Source organism: Paramisgurnus dabryanus, chromosome 3 (assembly GCF_030506205.2).
Source record: "Paramisgurnus dabryanus chromosome 3, PD_genome_1.1, whole genome shotgun sequence".
In the NCBI taxonomy this organism is placed as follows: Eukaryota; Metazoa; Chordata; class Actinopteri; order Cypriniformes; family Cobitidae; genus Paramisgurnus; species Paramisgurnus dabryanus.
The window spans coordinates 7,473,108-7,496,400 of NC_133339.1; the positions used below are offsets into that span (position 1 = coordinate 7,473,108).

General features: G+C 35.4%; 2 protein-coding genes across 6 annotated transcripts in view; one reads left to right on the forward strand and one right to left on the reverse strand.

Moving 5' to 3' along the window:
* The window catches only part of coro7 (coronin 7), a 192,673-nt gene that overhangs the window by 156,575 nt on the left and 12,805 nt on the right, over positions 1-23,293 (reverse strand). The window contains exons 5-6 of the mRNA XM_065253134.2: positions 21,662-21,845; positions 18,867-18,943 (exon numbers count right to left, since the gene is read on the reverse strand). Coding sequence (XP_065109206.1) covers positions 18,867-18,943; positions 21,662-21,845 — 261 coding nt within the window. The remainder of the gene's footprint in view (positions 1-18,866; positions 18,944-21,661; positions 21,846-23,293) is intronic.
* On the forward strand, positions 973-17,522 carry LOC135768814 (protein CTLA-2-beta-like). Of its 5 annotated transcripts, none has more exons than XM_065253189.2 (4): positions 973-1,062; positions 5,226-5,299; positions 5,534-5,656; positions 5,917-6,241. In XM_065253189.2, the coding sequence occupies exons 2-4, from the start codon at positions 5,234-5,236 to the stop codon at positions 5,971-5,973; spliced, it is 246 nt and encodes an 81-aa protein (XP_065109261.1). In that variant the 5' UTR covers positions 973-1,062; positions 5,226-5,233; the 3' UTR covers positions 5,974-6,241. The 5 variants fall into 5 exon arrangements, with proteins under 5 accessions (XP_065109261.1, XP_073669899.1, XP_073669897.1 ...); XM_073813798.1 differs by lacking the exons at positions 5,226-5,299; positions 5,534-5,656; positions 5,917-6,241 and adding exons at positions 16,152-16,225; positions 16,466-16,588; positions 17,300-17,522 and having other exon boundaries at positions 990-1,062; XM_073813796.1 differs by lacking the exons at positions 973-1,062; positions 5,226-5,299; positions 5,534-5,656; positions 5,917-6,241 and adding exons at positions 9,381-9,493; positions 9,608-9,681; positions 9,904-10,026; positions 10,253-10,435.

Here is a 23,293-nt window from a genome sequence, read left to right on the forward strand (position 1 = left end):
GATTAATCGCGATTAATCGATAGCAGAATAAAAGTTTTTGTTTACATCATATATGTGTGTGAACTGTGTATAATAATTATGTATATATAAATATGCACACATGCATGTATAATTATAAGAAAAAATATATATTTATATATTAAGTATTTATATTTATATATAATATAAATTATAAATAAATATACAAATGTATATACACATGTAACCATTTCTTAAATATATACATGCATGTGTGTGCATTTATTTATACAAAGTTATTATATACAGTTCACACAAATATATGATGTAAACAAAAACTTTTATTCTGCTATCGATTAATCGCGATTAATCGTTAAGCACCCCTAATTAAAACTGTAAGTATTGGGGTAAAATTAGAAAAATCCTGTAATGTTTTCCTTGTTTGAGCTCTTCTCTGGCTTAAAAGGCTGACAGTAGCCTGTTTAACGCTAATTTTAGTGTTAACAGCTCCGCTTATATTTTCTGCCGGGTTCTGGCATCCGGGCTAGAATCTAAATATTTTGTCTAGCATAAAGACCTGATCTAACATACTCGAGTGATATTGCTTAAAAATTGTATGTCTTGTATATTGCATGTTTTATAGCAGCAGCATAGACAGAAAAGATTTAAATGAAATAAGTGACTACAGATAAAACAGAATAGCGTGGTTGAAATGGTATTTGAGATTAGTGCATTATGAGTTTAAAGTCCTGATGCAGCTGGGAAGAAATTTCCCAGAAATTTGTTCTATCCAATAGTTACCCAGCCCTGGGTTAAAAACAACTCAATATTTTTTAGAGTAGCCTTCTGGAGAGACAGTGCTTACAGTAATTCAACAGGAATTTAATGTTTCCAGAATGATTGAGTCATTTGGAGGCTTACAAAGGGCCCATTGCTCTGAGGCGAGCAGCTGTGTGAGAGGCAGTTATGACATAGATAAGGAAGTAATAAAACCATATAAAAATACGCCCATAGCGCCAAGTTTGCCATTTGAGCTGCGTCTGCCGCGACTTCAGTTTGCTGTCTCTCAACCGAGATCTTGACTTCAAAAATCATTTAATAAAGGTAACTGACAGGGAAAAACGTATACTTTGTTTTAGGGGGAGAAAGAGGGTTGGCATCTTGGCATGGTTATTCAATTATTGTTAATATCATTATTCACTAAATTATCGTTAAAGCTCTACTGTGTACTTTATTGAGTTAATTCTTAACAAAAACCCATGTTTTCTTTCAAAAGTATGTGCTCATTCATGTGTAATAACTTCCACCCCACTAATGAAAGTATTCTCGTAAGTGTAGAATCTGCTATTTAAAATGCATACCGTCGAAGCGCTCTCTGGCTAAATCCATGTTGTGCCTCCATCTTTGAAATACATTCGCAGACGAGGGACATTCCTGAAATTCAAGCTCCGCCTTTTGCGCTTTCAGACTACACTCACGCTGGCCGCTAGCTGAAGCCTCGGGAGGTTGCATGTGTAGGCGGTATACGTCATCAATACAGTCTTATTTCAGAATATTAACAATTATAAAGCTGACAATTATTCTTAGTTAATTGTAAATTGATGTAATATGCGTATGACTTGCGAATGTAATGCTCAGTTAATTTAAATAAACCAGGCTTGATGACGTATCCAGCCTGTGACCTGCGTATCTGAATCCTTCGGATTTTACAACAGCCGCACACAGTGATGAACCTGCGATCTAATGCTTTGATTTGAAAGCCTGTTGAAGACATATTCTCGAGGACATTAAAACAAATCACCAAGGAAGCGAAACGGGGATTTTAAACGACAACGTGACAGGAAAAACATCAAGACCAAAGTCACTATTGGAGTTAGTTTTCCAAGATGGGGCTCATGGGACACTGAAGTTCTCCACAGGTAATTCAGCATATTCGTTTACATCTATACAGTCCATGTTGTAAACTGGAAGTTTTATAGTTCCTTGGCTAACTTTAGCATGATTATGCATAACACTTGTTAGTGTAAACATGCATGTGGTTTAATGTGTTGGTACAGACACACGCCGTCTCTCCGCCCATTTATGTAATCTGAGGTACTGAGATAAATGTTTTCATCTTTTCTGACCTCTAGCACAAACACACGGTGACAGCGCTATTTTTAGCCTTTCATTGATAAAAGCGTCTGATCTGCGCATCTTTCGTTTCATTTTACAAGCGTGTGAAAGTTGCGCGATCTTTTTTCACCAATATGAGAGAAAGCTCTTACATATACACGGACATGTAACGTTTACTTAAAACATAAGCATTGTACTCTGACATAATGTCTGACATAATACTCTGATAAAAGCGTCTGATCTGCGCGTCTTTCGTTTCATTTTACAAGCTTGTGAAAGTTGCGCGATCTTTTTTCACCAATATGAGAGAAAGCTCTTACATAGACACGGACATGTAACGTTTACTTAAAACATAAGCATTGTACTTTGACATAATATTAGTTCGCGTCCATTTAAACCCGTCATGGTTGCTTTTTGTATGTGATTTTAAGCGGACATATCATGACAATCAGACTTTTTTCATGTTAAACATAAATCTGTGTGCTTTGATGGATCACAGGCAAAGGACATTGCAAATGGTTCATTTTTTTCTCATTGCTTTTGCTTTGTAGCTACTGGAAGCAATGTTAACCTTGGCATGACACGGCCCGGCCACCGTACGAGTTAAAACGCGTTCCGAATGGGGGGGGCTAGAAAGTAATATTCAGTTGCTTGTCATATAGACTTTCACCACTAGATGGGAGTAGATCTTACACAGTGGAGCTTTAAATAATAAAACTATTATATATGTTCTTTACTAAAGTAACTATTTGCCAAACAACTTATTTCATAATGCTTGAAAAGCCACTAAACAAGAGTATGAATAGGCTTGTTTGAGATGTAACTCGCCTCGACTGAAATTTAAACAAAAGCAGACGGCTGCTGTGAGGGAAGAAGTGAATAAATAGCTTTTATGTCAGACACTTCAGCTATCTCGCAGTCCAGTCGACTACAAATGTTAGCAAAGGCAGAGATCGTGTCCGCATATTTTATCATGGATTAAATAGAGACAACTGGCACACGAAAAAAGCATTTTAAAGATGTTTATAAGGAGAATCAACGAATGTGAACTGTTCATTACTGGCAAAGGCTACTGTTATTAGTTAACGTTGAGATGACTAAATGGTAATACAAATTATTTTCTGTTGTGCAAAATATAAACCACAACCACTCACAGTACGAATCATTCAATAATTCAATTGATGTTTCTGATAGGAGTGTATGAATATATTGTTTGAGTATTGTGAAGCAATTAATGTATACAATACGATAATATTCAGTTATTCACATGCACTCAGCAAAAGATCCGCGGATATCTTCTTCAGAGCATTAAAGGAATAGTACAACCAAAAATGATATTAAACCCAAGATTAAATCACCGTCCGAGATGCATATGTCCATTTTTCAGACTAACACATTTTCAGTTATTTTAGAAAGTGTCTTAGATTTTCCAGTCGTTAACAGTAAATTTACGGGGTCCACCTCTTTCAAGTCCAAAAAAATGGATTTATCCTTCCCCAAAGAAATCCAAACGGCTCCGGGATTATAAACAAAGGCTTTCTGAAGGTTATCCGCGCCATTTGTTGTAGAAATATCAATTTTTAAAACTTTAGAAATGAAAATAACTAGCTTCCGATATGCCACCATCTTACTGTGGATTCACACCAGCTGCGTTTGAGGCGTCAAATTCGCGTGTACCACACGTAGTTTGCTACTTGAGCATTTTCAGTTTACTCGCGTGAAAGCTGCGCGTGAAATTCTAGTAATCCAGACGTTCATGTGGAAATTCGTGTCATGGAAGGGGCTTCTGCGACTCCGCTCGCTTCCTGTAATCCTGATGGTTAACGCGACGCGTTTTTCAGCCAAAGTTCACATTTTTTGACTCGCGCGTTTCCTGCGGCAACAATCAATTTGCACCATTTGCGCGAACTAGACGTGTGAATGAGGCAGAAACGCATCTACTGCGCCGCGCTAAACACCTCATTCACGCCGCGAGACCTCCAGATGCACGCCAACGCGTCTTTACATTGACTCAACCCTGAAATCACTCGCGCTTGACGCCTCTACCATGGCTGGTCTGAACGCAGCATTAGACTCCTCTGTATTCAGGAGAAAGTATCAGCATAGTGTACGCACTTTTCTTAGTAATGTATGAAAAATGCGGAGGGCGGGGGCATGGAGCAGCAGCACAGAACCCCCCGTAAACTGAGTATACTTTGATCTTGAATGTGGACGCGACTAAAATGGCGGCGTTATCGGAAGATAGTTATTTTCATGTTTTGGTCTTGAAAGAGGTGGACCCCGTAACTTTACTGTTAACTACTGGAAGATCAAAGACATTTTCTAAAATAACAGAAAATGTGTTTGTCTGAAAAATGATGGACATATGCATCTCGGACGGCTTAGGGGTGAGTAAATCATGGGTTTAATATCATTTTGTGACTTGTTACTACTTCCTAAGAATTAATGTTTTATGTTATTTATTATTGCTGATATATTATAATAATGGTAATTATTAGTAATGTTGGAAGTTTTGTATAATTTGTGACACTTTTAAACTGTTGTTTATTTATTATTATTTATTCAGACATCCATACTCAGTTTTCACCTATCACTGCTGTAATGTTTACCTTAAAATGCCCTGTGTTCTGGCTGTACCTATTAATATGTGTTGAAGTTTAATTAAAGACTTGGATTCCTGTCTCCTGATCGACACACCAGTGTGAACAGAACTACCTTAAACCAGTTAATACAGTCCTTAGTAAACTCAGTAACAGCAATGCTGCAAAGTACTATTTAGTGCTGCGCAAAGATTTTTCACGATTAATTGCGACAAAATAAAAGTGATTTTTTTTACATAATATATGTGTCTGTACTGTGTGTTATTATTATGTATATTTAACTACACACACATACATATATTCATTTCAGATTTATATATATATATTTTACATCTATATATCACAAATGGAAATAAATATATATACACATGTAAATGTTTCTTAAATACATACATGAATGTGTGTGTATTTATATATACATGATAATTACAAGCAGCACACACTCGTCTCATATATTATGTAAAAAATCACTTTTATTTTGTATGCGATTAATCGCGATTAATCTTTGCCCAGCACTACTATTTAGCACCTTTATTTTTATGTGTTTTTCAGGCTCTATAATGAATCCTGTAGATGAAGAATGGGAGAGCTGGAAAGTCACCTACGGGAAAAAGTACAATAGTCCGGTAAGTCAACATCCTGTCCAATTTGTGAAAGTTTTAAGAAAAGAGGATTTTAAATCCTTTACATATTTTTATCAAAGCTGGTGTGTTTATAGATTACTGTATATTTAATCACAGATGGCAGCCTTTTAGATTTTTGATACGCACAACAACCAGTGGACATGACCATGACCATATTGATTTACAGTTATTACATTCATAATTTATTATCAGCGTGTATGTATGTTTGAGTGACAGGAGGAGGAGTCTATTCGTCGAGCCGCTTGGGAGAAGACCAAGATTTTTGTTAAGGCCCATAACCAGAAGTATGAACAGGGGTTAACCAGCTTTACAGTGGGCGTGAATCAATTTGCAGACCTGGTCAGTACTTTGTCTAAATCTGCTAATAACTGAATGGTATAAAATGCTAAACTTTTTGGGCCCTATACGATCTAAGCGCATTGTCTAAAACGCACGGGCAAGCTTATGATCTCCTCTTTCCATGAAATTTGGGTGACTGTGACTCATTTTGCTGGATCAGGTCACATATTGTGTTTACTGGAACTAGCTTTTGAAACAGTTTCCTGTATTTATTTTTGGAGTTTTTAAATATATTTCCTTTAATGTTCATCTCTCTACAGATTGAAGGTGAAAGTCCGTGTGGTTGCATGAACAAGAAGACAACACAACCAAATTAGGAACTGGGAAGGGCTACCGCCTGCCCTATACACTCAAAAAAATATGCTACTATTCATGTTGTACTTAACCAATTCAATTTCACAATGTGAACTTAATTTAGCCAACATAACATTGTTGCATTAAACTAACAGATTAATAAAACCAATACAGACTTGCATATTATTGGCTGAGGATTTTGCAGTGTATTTTGGGTAATTGTTGTTCAGGCATCCTCAAGGAGTGGCAGAGCTAGAAATAAATGTGGTTGCCAGGGGGCGACCAAGACTACTTTACGGTGTCCATAGTCCATGAAAAAAAAAGATGTGTGCCCAGTTCAGACTCTCTGTCAGGAGGTTAAATAACCGAGAGGCCAGGAGAGAAGTGCACACTTTCTTTCTCTCAATACTTCAAAGTCATGAAAAGTTTAGGATGCAGATTCATGCTCTCAACATCCATCACATGAAATTACGGTACGGTCGTAAAACTCCTGACTTTATGTGAGAGTCAACACAAAAGGTTTCTGTGTTTTGATAGACTTCAGGGAAATGGTTTTGGTAAATCTTAACCTACTACAATTTAGCTTCATTACTTTAGTTAAACGGCTTATATTAACACGTACTTGCACCTTGCAATTTAATACACAGTAAAATAAAGATTTGTTGATTTAACTTAAAAAGTAAGTTACCTGTGGCTGGCTGCATAAACATAGCCGCATCGTAAGAATGAGTATAACTAGCAATTAGTTAGAGCTAATCAGTCATATTATTTGGATTTAAAGTGGATTTAAATCAAAATTTGAACGCAACCAGGTAAATTGAAAAAAAAAAATCTGTCACAATTTATTCACTCTCACGTTCTGAGCAACACAAAGGAAAATATTTTGAGGAATCTATGTAACAAAACCATTCATGAGCACCATTTACTTCCATAGTATTCTATTTTCCTACTATGGAAGTGAATGGGGCCAATGATCGATTTGCTAAGATATCTTCTTTCGTTCAAATGTATACAGGTTTGTAACAACATGAGAGTAAATAAATGATGACAGAATTTTCATTTTTGGGTGAACTACACCTTTAATATTCTGCTATTTATAAAAGACACTGTTTATAGTCTGTACTTGTATATACATTTTCCTTAAATCTTATAATGCACCAATGGAGGCTGACACATACAATTTGGATCTTTTCAAGTATCAAATGTGAATTTAAGACACTAAACTGAGTCCAGTGCTTCTCAATCCATTAGATTTAACAAAAGCATGCATGAAGTCAATCAAAACATTACTCCTGCCAAAAAGAAACCTTTGTGTCCAGAAATAGAAAGCGAGGGAAAGACACGGTGGTTTAATGTTTAAAATGAGTCACGGTAGATTTGGTTGCTCTCACTGTAACATCTGTATATTTAAACTTCTCATCCTTCATAACAAAAGAAGTGTTAACTTACAATTAACACTGTAGAAAAATTAAATGATTTTAGGGGTCAAATGTTACCGGCTTAAATGTCTTTTAAATAAGCATATTTTTGCTGAGACAGATGATGCTTCTTATCGGCACAGACAAACACAAAACAAAAGCATTTTAGTGACATCTATTGGGGAGAATCTACAAGCACACCGGAAAGGCTTATAAACTTTATTGAAAAATATTCAAAAAAATTGGCATTAATACATATGGCAAGAATCTGAGAACCTGCTAAAAGGCTAATTTTGTATTTGTATTACACTAAAAAAAATCTTGTTTTTAGTACAAATATCTAAAAATTCTTAAATCGAGATGCATTATCTTGATGAGCAAAACGACCCAAGAAAATAAATCTAGTTTTTATACCAAAAATATCAAATGTAAGTGATTTTGTGCATAAAACAAGCAAAAAAAAATCTGTAAATGGGGTAAGCAAAAAAATCTTGAATATTTTTCTTAAACACTAAATTCAAGAAAAGTTTAAGAAAAATTTGCTTACCCCATTGGCAGGTTTTTGTGCTTGTTTTTTGCACAAAATCAATTACATTTGATATTTTTGGTCTAAAAACTAGACTTATTTTCTTGGGTCGTTTTGCTCATCAAGAATCTTAATTTAAGAATTTTTTGTTATTTTTATTGAAAACAAGACGAAAATACTAAGAATTTTTTTCTTGAAAATAATTTTTCCCGTGTAGACATTTTTTATATATATATATATATATATATATATATATATATATATATATATATATATATATATGTCACATATATATATAAAAAATGTACACGGGAAAAAAATATTTTCAAGAAAAAAAATCTTCATTTTTTGTCATAATGTGTGCTTAAAACAAGCAAATAAATCTGCCAATGGGGTAAAAAAACATCTTGAAATAAGTTTACTTTTTTAATTCAAGAAAAAAATTTCAATAATTGCCAAATATTTTTGCTAAATTTAAGCACAAATTCACTTAAATTGTATCTTTTTGTCTAAAAAATAGACTTATTTTTCTACTAATGTAGCGAATTACAATACTTTAAACAAAACATACTTAACTAAAAGTAAAATTACAGGTTTTAAAAATTATTAAAAAAAGTAGAAGTACACAAAAAATGAGTACTTCCTCGAGGCCGTAGGCACGAGGCCGTAAGCATTCGGCCTATGGCCTCGTGCCTCTGGCCTGATCACAGCCGTGATGATATAGAGCTTTATCACATGACACATGCAGAATGTTGTTATTATTGTGTTTTTTAGTTTATTTTTAATCATTTATCGTTTTATAATAATTGGTTATCCTTATTGTTTATTTGATTATTAATTATAACTATTATTATTATTATAAATTTCATTATTTGATCATTTATAATTCTATATTTTATTATTTATTCATTCATTTTATTTCTATATTTTATGTGTTTATTCATTTATTCATTATATTTCCAAATTTGATGTCTTATTAACTTCATTGTTGTTCAATCTTATGTTTGTGAAGTTTCATGAGCTGTCCTGTCTGTGTTAGATAAAGAAAATGTTTATGGAAGCTGAAGTTTACAGGAAGAAGAGTATATACTTTTAAAAATGTTGGGTTGTTTTTAACCCAGGGCTGGGTAACTATTGGACAGAAGACATTTCTGGGTTAACATGACCCAAATAATAGGTTGTTTTAACCCAACTGCTGGGTTATTGTTATTCAACCATGTTAAAACAACCCAGCAGTTGGGTTAAAACAATGCATTATTTGGGTCATTTTAACCCAGAAATGTGTTTTGTGCAATAGTTACCCAGCCCTGGGTTAAAAACAACCCAATATTTTTTAGAGTAGCCTTCTGGAGAGACAGTGCTTACAGTAATTCAACAGGAACTTGTTGAATGTTTCTAGAATGATTCAGCCATTTGGAGGCTTACAAAGGACCAATTGCTTTGAGGCGAGCAGCTATGTGAGATGCAGTATGACATAGATAAGAAAGTTATAAAGTCATATAAAAATACGCCCATAGCGCCAAGGTCCCCATTCGAGCTGCCTCTGCCGTGACTTGAGAAGAGAACCGAGATCTTGACTTCAAAAATCATTTAATCAAGGTAACTGACAGGGACAAACATTTACTTTTACTATTCAATTATTTTTAATATCATTATTCACTAAATTATCGTTAAATAATAAAACTATTATATATATATAACTATATTTTTCAGGCTTTATAATGAATCCTCTAGATGAAGAATGGGAGAGCTGGAAAATCACCTACAAGAAACATTACAAAAGTCCGGTAATTCAACATCCTGTCCAATTTGTGAAAGTTTTAAAAAAAGATTTGAAATCCTTTACATATTTTTTTTTTATCAAAGTTGGAGTGTTTGTAGATGTTTGTATATTTAATCACAGATAGAAGCCTTTTGAGATGCACAATAACCAGTGGACATGACCATATTGATTTACAGTTATTACATTCATAATTTATTATCAGCGTGTATGTATGTTTGCCTGACAGGAGGAGGAGTCTATTCGTCGAGCCGCTTGGGAGAAGAAAAAGATTTATATTGAGGCCCATAACAAGCAGTATGAACAGGGGTTAACCAGCTTTACGATGGGCCTCAATCAATTTTCAGACCTGGTCAGTACTTCATCTAAATCTGCTAATAACTAAATTGTATAAAATGCTGAACTTTTTGGGCCCTATCGATCTAAGCGCATTGTCTAAAACGCAAGGGCGTGTCCGATTCCACTTTTGACTAGGACATCATTTGAAAGCTTATGATCTCCTCTTTCCATGAAACAGTTTCCTGTATGTATTTTTGGAGTTTTTAAATATATTTCCTTTAATGTTCATCTCTCTACAGATTGAAGGTGAAAGTCCGTGTGGTTGCATGAAGAAGACAACACAACCAAATTAGGATTTGGGAAGTGCTACTGCCTGCCCTATACACTCAAAAAAATGTTGTACTTAAAAAATTCAATTTAACAATGTGAACTTAATTTAGCCAACATAACATTGTTGCATAAAACTAACAGATTAATAAAACGGACAATGTCAGTAAAGATTACGGCGGCTTTTACCTTCTGTAAAAAGGTCCGGAGAAATTACTTCAAGTAATACTAATCCAGTGCGAATAGACCAGCTGTAAATATACACGTAAGTCGTGTAATTTCCTTTTAATTTGTGAGTTTCTTTTAATATAAAAGCACTTAAAGAAGCATGTTAACATCAGAAATGCACAAACAGCGTGTGTTATGTGAGCTTTAACTCACGCCAAAACAATAACAATACAAAAGACACTAAATATTAATTTAAAAAAATAATAGTAATAGTTTAATGACACCAAATACTGCTGATTTGATCTCATTTTTGACCATCAAACACAGATAAGGCCTACATCAGAGCCAGGGAATCGTACCGTGATGATATAAAGCTATATCAAACTCCTGCTTGATAGATCCTACCTTAGATCCTCATGTGCAGAATGTGTTTATTATTGGGTTTTTTTTGTTTATTTTTAATCATTTATTTACATTCTTAGCCCTGTAAAGCCCTTGGTTGTAATAATACAACATCAGTTTAAGGTCTAATAAAGTATACCTGTAGATGTTTTTTTCTCTTTAAAACCACATTTGGAACTTACAAAACCTGCAAATCTGCCTTGAAGAACATAACCTTTTTACTGGATTATATGAATCAACAATCACGTAAGTAAAATGCCTAAAATATTTTTTCCTGTGATAAGTTATGTGTCTACATCATGCAGATTTTAAAATACAGCTGAATGTTTTGATTATATTTGATTTTGAGCTTGTTATGTCAATGTTGTAATTTTACAACGTTGGGTCTGAAGGGTAGCAAAATTTACTTGTGCACTTTGCACAATTCAAACATAATATTGATTTTAAATATCTTTGATATTATATTGAGTTTTAATAAGAGTTTTAAGGTTACTAAATAAGTATTTAGGAAATGAATTATTTATTTGAGAGTTTGAAAGTATTTATGTGGCATTATTTGAAACTATCGGTATCTTATTGTTTATAAAATATTCTTAGCTGGTCCCTTTTTTTTTGCCTGGGCATTGTTTGCCCATATATCTGTTTGCTGCATGAGGGTCAGGTGATATTGTTCTGGAATGTGGGGTGGGGGGTACAGGTGATATTAGCATTATAAATAAAGGACAATAAGCTTGCCAGACAGTATTGTGTGAATTCTGTGGAATTGGCAAATACTTTGACATGTTTACGTTTGATTGAAATTGATTTGCATCAAGATTAAAATGGACATAATCAGTGTGTTTTTATTTCAGAATGCTACTAGCCAGGACTGTCTTATCTACAATGCGTATGATGTCATTTATATAATCTAAATTTGGGAAAAATTACATTGTAATGGGAGTCTAATGTAACTGAGGAAGAGGAATGTGGTGATGCCTCTCAACTATAAAAGAGAAGTTAAAAACTTTATGTCTGCCAATATGATGATTATGTGGACATGATGCCAACACAACCAACCCATTCAAGAACACAGACCTTGCCCCATGACAGGTATTACTGTCTGAAAAAGGATTTTCTCAGTCTCAATACTGATATTTCTGTAATTGGCATAACTAATGATGCCATCTCCTTCCATATACCACTGGAGTACCTCAGAAGGTTTGTGTCAGAAGACATGATTACGGCTCTGATATATAAGCTACTGTTTTTGCGGTACATAAGCAGTATCAAATTTGTGGTATCAAATTTGATGATGGAATTTGTGTGATGAGTGGGAGTACAGTCATACGTAAGTATATAGGGAGTATAGTAGAAGGCACTGATGGGTAGTGGATAAGACACAAGCCTTTGGTCTGAGAGACCCGGGTTTCGAATCCACTGTGACACACCATTGTGTCCCTAAGCAAGACACTTAACCCCTAGTTGATCCAGAGGTGTGCGACCTCTGAGATATATAGCAATTGTAAGTCGCTTTGGATAAAAGTGTTAGCTAAATAAATAAGTAATTAAACAGGAATTTTATGTTTCCAGAATGATTCAGCCATTTGGAGGCTTACAAAGGGCCCATTGCTTTAAGTTGAAATGCAGTAATGACATAGATGATGAGTAATAAAGTCATATAAAAACACGCCCATAACGCCAAGTTCCTCATCTGAGCTGCCTCTGCTGCGACTTGAGCTTGCTGTCTCTCAACCAAGGAAAGCAAACCAAGATCTCGACTTCAAAAATCATTTGATCAAGGTAAGTGACAGGGAAAAACGTTTACTTTGTTTTAGGGGGAGAAAGAGGGTTTGCATCTTGGGGTGGTTATTCAATTATTAATATCATTATTCACTAAATTATCGTTAAATAATAAAACTATTATATATATGTTCTTTACTAAACTAACTTTTTGCTAAACAACTTATTTAATAATAGTGTGGAAGTTTTTCTATTTCCTGTGTTGAATTGTTGAGTATGAATAGGCTTGTTTGAGATGCAACTCGCATCGACTGAAATTTAGAAAAGAGCTGACGGCTGCTGTGAGAGGAGAAGTGAATAAATAGCTTTTAAGTCAGACACTTCACTTATCTCGCAGTCCAAATGTCAGCAAAAGCAGAGATCGCATCCGATTCATTTTAGCAAAGGCATAGATCAGCAGAGATCGCACCTGATGCATTTTATTGTGGATGAAATAGATGCAACTGGCATACAAAAAAAAGCTTTCACATAAAGATGTTTATAAGGAGAATCAATGAATGTGAACTGTTCATTACTGGCAAAAGCTACTACATTCTAAGAAAAGATGTGTTAATTTTAACACACTGTTTTGTGTTATCCTATTTAACACATTATGTCTCATTTCGGGTTGATTTTGAGTTCAAATAAATAGAAGGGACAACACAAGATGTGTTAAAACAACACAAAGTGTGTTGTTCCAAAAATAACACAGAGATGTGTCAAGTTAAGGACAACACACTAGATGTCTTGTCCTTAACTAGACACAAGATGTGTTATTTTAACACATTCGTTTTAAGAGTGTATTATTAGTAAACATTGTGATGTATAAATTATTTTCTGTTGTGTGAAATATAAACCACTCACAGTACGACTCATTCAATAATTCAATTGATGTTTCTAATCGGAGTGTATGAATATATTGTTTGAGTATTGTGAAGCAATTAATGTATTAAATACGATAATATTGAGGTATTCACGTGCACGATGACTCAGGAAAAGATCATCTGATAACTTTGTCAGAGCATTAAAGGTACAGTTCGACCCAAAATGATATTAAACCAGTTTAGATTTTCCAGTCGTTAACAGTAAAGTCCACCTCCTTCAAGTCCAAAAAATTTGCATTTATCCTTCCCGAAAGAAATCCAAACGGCTCCATGATGATAAACAAAGGCCTTCTGGGTAGGGATGTCCCGATCCGATCACGTGATCGGAAATCGGCCCCGATCACGTGGTTTCAGACTCGATCGGAATCGGACGTTACCTCCCGATCAGGACTCGGATACATATGCAGGGTTTAAAATCCATTAAGTTCTCGCTCTGCTCCGCGCCAGTGTACGCGCTGCGCTGGTGCGTGTGAACTGAAGAGAATAGGCTTGTTCGACTTCATCCGGCTGCCGGTTCTTGTGGTGCTGCATGACGTCAAAGTTCCGCGAGAACGATTTAAAAGCAAACTCCTCCGTATGATTTCGCGGATCACTCTCGCGGTAGTTTGACGTCACCCGGCTGTCGATTGTTGCGGCGCCGCATGAAGTCGAACAAGCCTATTGATGTGCTTTCATTCATAGGCTTCACACTCGTGCGTGCAAGGAACCCACGACAAAACCGCGTTTTTACCGCTCATTTAAACGACGCGTTGATCGTTATTGTCAACATGTGCTCAGACGCAGTTCCGCGTCTCACTCAGAACCTCAAGAACGCGCATTCGCGCAGGATCATTTGACATTACTGTAGAGATGAGAGAGAGAGAGAGAGAGAGAGAGAAAGAGAGGTAAGAATGGTGCCTATGTCGAAAAAACTTAATAGAAGTCTAGAAACAAAGTATTAAAGTATGTATAGCCATGTCACTCATCTCATTACAAAATGTTAACTAGATAACTGGATACAACTGATTGTATAGTTTAATAAAATAATGTATTTTGATTATACAAATGAATCACGACCTAACTAGTGATTGTTTAACTAACTGCTGACCAGCTTAGGGAATCTCCATGGCTAATTTATAAGACATATTGCTGAATCAGTATGTTGTTTTTCTTGTTAATTGAGTCTTTTTGGGTAGTCTATCTTATGCCTAGAATGAGTCAAGGAGGTTAAGTCTTATAACTTCATTCAAAGTTTGATCAATTGTGCATAATGACATGTGCACCAAATGCATATAGGGTGTCAGACTCATAGATTTGCATTATTTAAAGTTCAGGTTTTAAAGTTTGGGTCAACATGTGGCACAGCTTTAAAACTGAATCTTATAAAATCCTATCAGAGATACAAAATGTCATTGAAACACACCCAGTGGCTTTGCTGTCATCAGGATTAAACATGTTACCCCTCGAACCCTCCCTCCAAACAGAGCCTCCCCACAAAACAAACCCCAATTTAACCCCTGAACATATATAGTATATATTCATTATTTTTTAACACATCTGTAGTTATGCGCTGGCACAGAGTTAGACTCTTTTGACTCTACACAGAAACAGCAATGTGTGCGGCATGACATAAGGAACATCCTGGACTGGTTCTGTTTTTTCGCTCTTCTTTATTCTTTTTTTTTATGTATTATAGAAGTATCGGATCGGGACTCGGTATCGGCAGATACTCAAAATCAAATGACTTGGACTCGGACTCGAGGGCAAAAAAACCTGATCGGGACATCCCTACTTCTGGGGGTAATCCACGCCGTTTGTTGTAGAAATATCCATATTTAAAACTTTAGAAACTTAAACTCCCTCTCATGTTGTTACAAATCTGTAAAAAAAATTGTTCTGATGAATATTTTGAGAAATGTTTGTAACCAAACTGCTCGTGCACCCCATTTACATCCATTGTATTTTTTTCCTACTATGGAAGTGAATGGGATCCAAGAATGGTTTGGTTACAATTATTTCTCAAAATATCTTCCTTTGTGTTCATCAGAACAAAGAAATGTATACGGGTTTGTAACAACGTGAGAGGAAGTAAATGATGACAGAATTTTCATTTTTGGGTGAACTATCCCTTTAAAATGCCCTTTGGTCTGGCTGTACCTATTCATTTGTGTTGTTTAATTAAAGTTTGTTACTTGGATTCCTGTCTCCTGATCGACACACCAGTGCGAACAGAACTACCTTAAACCAGTTAAAGGTGCAGTGTGTAATTTTTAGAAGAAACTCTTGACAGAAATGCAAAATAATAAACAAAACTATATTGTCAGGGGTGTATAAAGACCTTTCAGAATGAACCCTTATGTTTTTATTATACCTTAGAATGAGACGTTTTTATCTACATACACCGAGGGTCCCCTTACATGGAAGCCGCCATTTTGTGCCGTCATGTTTCTACAGAAGCCCTTAACGGACAAACTTTTTTAACTAAGTTGTCCGTAGCTTCTCTATGCGTTTCAAAAGCGAGGACTGATCAATGAACTGAGCCATTGGTTGCAATTCGCAACCTCACCACTAGATACTGCTTAAATTTACACACTACACCTTTAATACAGTCCTTAGTAAACTCAGTAACATCAATGCTGCAAAGAACTATTTAGCACTTTTATTTTTATGTGTTTTTTAGGCTCTATAATGAATCCTGAAGATGAAGAATGGGAGAGCTGGAAAATCACCTACAAGAAAAAGTACAATAGTCCGGTAATTCAACATCCTGTCCAATTTGTGAAAGTTTTAAGAAAAGAGGATTTTAAATCCTTTACATATTTTTATCAAAGCTGGCATGTTTATAGATGTTTGTATATTTAATCACAGATAGCACCCTTCTGGATTTTTGAGATGCACAGCAATCAGTGGACATGGATTTTCTGACAATATGATTTACAGTTATTACATTCATAATTTATTATCAGCGTGTGTGTATGTATGTGTGTGTTACAGGAGGAGGAGTCTATTCGTCGAGCCGCTTGGGAGAAGACCAAGATTTTTGTTAAAGCCCATAACCAGAAGTATGAACAGGGGTTAACCAGCTTTACTGTGGGCGTGAATCAATTTGCAGACCTGGTCAGTACTTCGTCTAAATCTGCTAATAACTGAATGGTATAAAATGCTAAACTCTTTGGGCCCTATTTTAACAATATAAGCGCATTGTCTAAAATGCACGGAGAACGGTTTAAATGGGCGTGTCCAATTCCACTTTTACTAGTTTGACGACAGGAAAAATGGTTTATGCGCCAAGTGCACTGCCTAAAAGGGTTGTTCATATTCTCTTAATGATTAACGGGTGTGTTTTGGGCGTAACGTGCAATAAACCAATGAGAGTCTCAGCTCTCATCCCCTTTAAAGGCCAGTTGCGCATGGCACCATGCCTAATCCCTATTTAGATGGGGGAATTTATAAACTGAAAAACTAAGTGGAGGAAAAAGACCACAAGTTTAAGATTGATGTTGAAAAAAATTTGTTGCTTTTATTTGTATTGAAATTGTTATTTTTTGGATTAAAAAACGTTACACGTTGTATATAGAGCCAATCAGAAATCTACATAAACGCTGATCATTTGTCAATTGGAAGTCCCGAGGCATACGGTTGGTCCAGCCATTCTCCAGCTTCTTTCCATTGATACCAAAATCTCAATTTTGAAATTTGGGTGACTGTGACTCATTTTGCTGGATCAGGTCACATATTGTGTTTACTGGAACTAGCTTTTGAAACAGTTTCCTGTATTTATTTTTGGAGTTTTTAAATATATTTCCTTTAATGTTCATCTCTCTACAGATTGAAGGTGAAACTCCGTGTGGTTGCATGAAGAAGACAACACAACCTAATTAGGAACTGGGAAGGGCTACTGCCTGCCCTATACACTCATAAAAATGTTGTACTTAAAAAATTCAATTTAACAATGTGAACTTAATTTAGCCAACATAACATTGTTGCATAAAACTAACAGATTAATAAAACCAATACACACTTGCATATGGAATCTGTAGCCAGATCTTCATTCTTTTGCCAGATATGCATTCTTTAAAATTCATTTATTTATTTATTGTTAATTGGCTTTTGTAACTATTATTCTCCTACCTGGCTAATTTTGGCTAAGATTTTACCTTTTGGAGTCAGATAAAACAACCAAAATTATGTAATGTTAAAAACGCCATTTACAAGTGCCGGAAAAGACGAGGATCCTTCTGCCATGATGTTTGGTTTCCATTGGGTCAAACGGATGAATATAAATATTTATTATTTTTCCCTTACAAAACTTAACACTTTTGGCAAAAAATAATTGAGCCTATTAAGGATAAATTTTGATTTAGTTATAGTTAGACAGATTTTCTCTTCTTGTTTTCTTATTTAGTTAACTTTAATGACAGTGACTTCAACAACAAGTAGCCTAGGTAAGGCCGAATTCAATAAAAAGTTAAGGAGAAAATCAATTGTTTGATACTCCAAGACATCTATTTTCAAACATGTTAATGTGTATTTGTCTGTAAAACCTAAAAGACGCAAACATGAACTCATTTTGCTCTGTGCACGCGTGCTATTGTTGGGTAGGAAGCGCTGTGCCGCGCACACGATGTGTTTTCAATTTAAAGGCAGCGGTCCAACACAGTCAATCTCATAAACACAGTAAAAATATCACTTCAAGAATAAAAACATTCTGTTGTAAAACAGTACAAAGAGAAAAAGAAAACCCAATCTATAAGCATAGACTTTATTCAGTCCACAGAAAGACAAATATGATGAAGTCTACGATGAAATCATTATGTAAAATTTGCATGTTAATATTTTCTTAATATTTGTTTTGTGCTGTGCTGCAGCACGTCAAAATAAACAGGTTAATTAACAGGAAAATAATTATTTGAGGAAGTGAAAGTAGCGCATTAAATTTGGACACCCCGGATACCTCTCTAGCTTCGCCATCTTATCGGAGTATTCAACTGTAGTGCATAGATGGGCTAAACGTGCTAAAAGTCACATAGGGGAAGAGCCGAAGTCTGCCCTGCTGAAATTTAAAGGGGAATGACGCGATCAGAAATCCCTATGCAAGTTATTTTCAGTTTGGAGAGCTCCTACGGCTTACGGCTAAATTTATGATGAGAACCAGTTAATCTATACACAAGTAAGTTAATCTACGCACATTGGGTGAAGGGCAATTTCTGATATCTCTAATTCACATAAGATGCATGTTTTTGAACTGTGGGAGAAAACCAAAGTACCATTTTTTGATGTAGGGCAACAGTGCTACCCATGGAGCCACTGTGCCGCCTATTTGCATTATTAAGGATTGCAGCTAATTTTACACTTGTACGTAGAAGGCATGAATTTTATAAAACTGTTCATTTACCTTGCATGATGAAGCCAACAGCGTACCATCTTCCTTCCAGGACAGACCCTGAATTTGATCTGCATGCTGTTCCAATACTGGACACAGATACACAAATACACAATCATCAGATTACAAGGTTAAGATGAAGAATCATAACATTTTCACACAGGAAACACATGTGATGTAATGTGACATAAAGAGGAACTAGCACACATGAAGCATAAGGTGCTGGGGAAAAGCGAACACGTGTATGTGGGGTGACAGCACATCGTGCAAAGCTCATGTTATTCAAAAGATCTTCAAACTAAAATATTACTGCTGTGGTATATCATCATTTTACAATGCGTCACAATGCTGATGTGAATGTTGTTAGATTGACGCATAAAACTAATAATCGAAAAAATGCTTTTAACTCTTTCCCCGCCATTGAGGAGTAATCTCGTCAATTAAGAAAAAACATTTTCCTGCCAATAATGCTTCCTTGACGAGTTTTTAACGGTAATCTGAAATTCCGCTAGTATCCACTAGATGGCACAACTTATAAAAATGTATAAAAAACTGAAGCATCAGCTAATTCTACAATTCTATAAACTCATGTTTTGATATTTTGATGTTTGTACGTACTGAATCTGATTTCAATCAAAAGTTCTTTACAAAAATGCAATTATTTCAGCTTTTTGCTCAAAATTTGGTATTTTTGAAGAAACTTACCAATATTTGAAGGAGAACAAATGAAGATGAAACTTTATTTTTCCATTTTTATTGTTTGTTTGAAAGCAGAGGGTCTGTTCTTTCATTTTAAATATATTGTATGTTTATATATTTATTTATTTATAGAAGATGATTTTCCTGGAAGGCATTATGTGAAACTTTTGTGAAAATCAATGGCCAAATTAAAAAAAAGGCTGGCATGGAATGAGTTAAATATAATAAATATATTTGCCGTAGGTTACAGTTTTAATAAATGAAGTACTCTTATTACGTCAAGAGAATTAGAGAACTACATTGCAAAAATGACTGTCTTACTTAGTATTTTTGTCTTGTTTTCAGTAAAAATATCAAAAAATTCTTACATTTTCTTGATGAGCACAATAACCTAGGAAAATAAGTCTAGTTTATAGACAAAAAAATAGAAACTTTAAGTAAATTTATGCTCAAAACAAGCAAACAAAAAAAAATCTGCCAATGGAATAAGAATTTTTTTCTTGAAATAAGTTTTTTTTTTATAAACACTTAATTCAAGAAAAGAAATATTTTGTTTGTTTGAAGCACATATTTGCTTAAATTTATATTTTTTGTCTAAAAACTAGACTTATTTTCCTAGGTCATTTTGCTCATCAAGAAAATACATCTTTATTTAAGAATTTCTAGATATTTTTACGACAAAAATACTAAGTAAGAAAGTCATTTTTTTGCAGTGTAGATGCATTCAATTGTGACCCTTTGAAACAAATCATGAGGCACGTGAAGAATCACAGCTCCGAAACGTATCAGTTTATTATTATTTTAATTTATCTTTATAATTTTTATATACTCTGTTCAGCACTTTGGTCAGCTTTGCTGTGTTTAAATGTGCTTTATAAATACAATTTACTAACTTCAGCAAACCATGTTTCTGCTATTATCGACCAGGTGACGCTCTTATCCAACTTATAAAACCTGGAAGCAACCCCTTAGGTCAAACAGTTCAAACTCTGTGTATGTTTTGATCATCGCTCTGAATTTGATCTCTATTAAAAGTCCTTCACAAAAACGCAATTATCTCAGTTTTTGCTCAAAAATTTTTATTTTTAAAGAAACCATATTTGAGGAGATAAAAAAGAACAAATTATATATTTCATTTATATATTTTATGTTTATATATTTAAAGAAGAACATTTTCTGAAAGAAATTAAACTTTAGTGAAAATCAAAATGCTGGCGCTGACTGGCAACTTTTTTTTTAAATGCTGGCGGGGAAAGAGTTAAAAGACTCAGATCTTAAATATAATATTTGTTGGTCACAATGTCATCTGAAACAAAATCTATTACATCTGAGGGAAAACTCAGGACAGGACCATAAACACAATTGTCCAAATATACCGGTTTTGCTTAAAACAAAAGAGAGAAGACAGACGGACAAAGATGTGTAAAGCAGGGCAGGCATGAGGATGAGAGTGATGATGGTGAAATGTGTGGTTTGACTGAGCACCAGCAGGGGGCATCAGAGAGCAACAGCATCATGTGGGCCACAGGAGTCAAATCTCCTGAAACATTTACCTCAGCCGCTTCACTTTACACCTCAGAGGACCGTAACAAACCAGAGGCTCGGCAAATCACACAGACAAATAAAAGAAATCACACATGGACCAAACAAACTAAACACAGAGCAGAGACGCAGACACTTATGAAGAGCGCTGTTCAGATGATATGTGTTTCCATATGTGGCCAACACAACCCATGAATACAGGGCGTGTGCGTCATCCACCCAAATCACATTTGCTGCATTTGCTGTAATGGGGAAACAAACTCTACCGAAAAATCCAGCTAAAACCAGCATAAGCTGGTGTAACAAGCTGATCTGGCTGTGTTTTGGACCCACCAGCTTGACCAGGCTGGGATGACCAGCTACTACCACCTTAAACCACCTAAAACCAGCTACCAGCTTATGCTGGTCTTAGCTGGATTTTTCAGTAGGGTAACAGCTTTCATTTGAAGCAATTGTAAACGGTAAAACAATTACCATCTGAATAGGGCGTCTGTGTAAAACTAATAAAATAATTCAAGTTTCTGTAAAAGGTGGACACAATGAAAGGTGTGTACGTCTGTGTGTACCTGTCAGGGCGGAGTCTCGCGTCACTTCCCACACCTGGACTCCCTTTGTAGACGCCACGGCGAGCAGATCTGAGGCCACCGGATGAAAGAGAAGAATCTCCAGTCGACCTTCTTTAGGACTCAGAGTCACCTCGGCACCGCCGGGCTGATCCTGACCCGGATCACTCACACGCCATAGCTTAACCTGAGGATAAAGAAACGTTACGTTATTAAACGTACAATATTATCCAAACACAATCTCACACTTGGTGGTCATTCTTATTTCATTTACATTTTTTAATAACAGAAACATTTTTATTTAAGGGCAATAAACAAACAAAATATGAATTTTTTGTCAATCATCATTTATTATTCATTAATAATTTATTGATAATAACAAATAATAAAACTTGCATGAATGAAGGTCGTTGGTGTTGTTGACTAAACTTAAATTACCAAAATATCAAAACCGTGGCAATAAATGCAACCATGGTGTTTTGGCAGAAACTATGGTTGCCATGGTAAATGTTTGACAACTGCACCCTTACCACTCTGTGTGTGTATTGTGTTGTTTTTGTGAACTGACTACTAAACATTAAACCTCTACACTGATTCAGCAACTGACACACACACACACACACACACACACACACACACACACACACACACACACACACTCACTCTCACTCTCACATGCAACACACACACCACACACGCATACACCACATATATTAGACACACATGCATGCACCACACACACAAATGCAACACACACACACCATACACTAGGGATGGGCATTCGATTAAATTTTTTTAGTCGATCGTCGGGAGAATTGACGATCGACTATCGATTAATCATTAATATTTTTATCATAAAAATAATTATTTAACTTTTATAATTCAAAAATGTTGAATACAAAAATACAGCGCGTTTTCCTCCATGAGATCTTTATTACAAGATCAACTTGTGGCAAACAGTTAAACTACATTTAGTTAGACAAACGGAAGATATATGCGCTTGAATATGCGGTGCTCTAAAGCAGCGGAACCTGCAGCTGCGAGCCGCATTCTTAAACAGAGACTTAATTTGTTCCAAAAAATCATGACCTCTTCATTATTATTTTTTTGAAATCAAAACGGAAGGTCAAACTGCTTCAAGACACATGCTACGCTAGGCAACGCAACCTGCATTAGATTAAAAAAAAGTATTCGATTAATCAATAACAAATTAACGTCATCGACTAAATTCTTAACGATCAATTGTTGATCGTCGATTAATCATGCCCATCCCTACCATACACACACAACATGGATACACCACATACACACAAATGCGACACGCATCACATGCACTCTAACATGCAACACACCTCATACAAGCCACACACACCACATGCAACACACCACACAAATACACCACACTCATCACACACATACACCACATATATGCGACACACATGCATGCACCACACGTAACATGCACACATCACATACACATAAATGCGACAGACATGCATGCACAAACACACACAAACAGCATGCACACACCAAACTTCACACACACACACACACACACACACACACACACACACACACACACACACACACACACACACGCACGCACGCACGCACACACACACACACACACACACA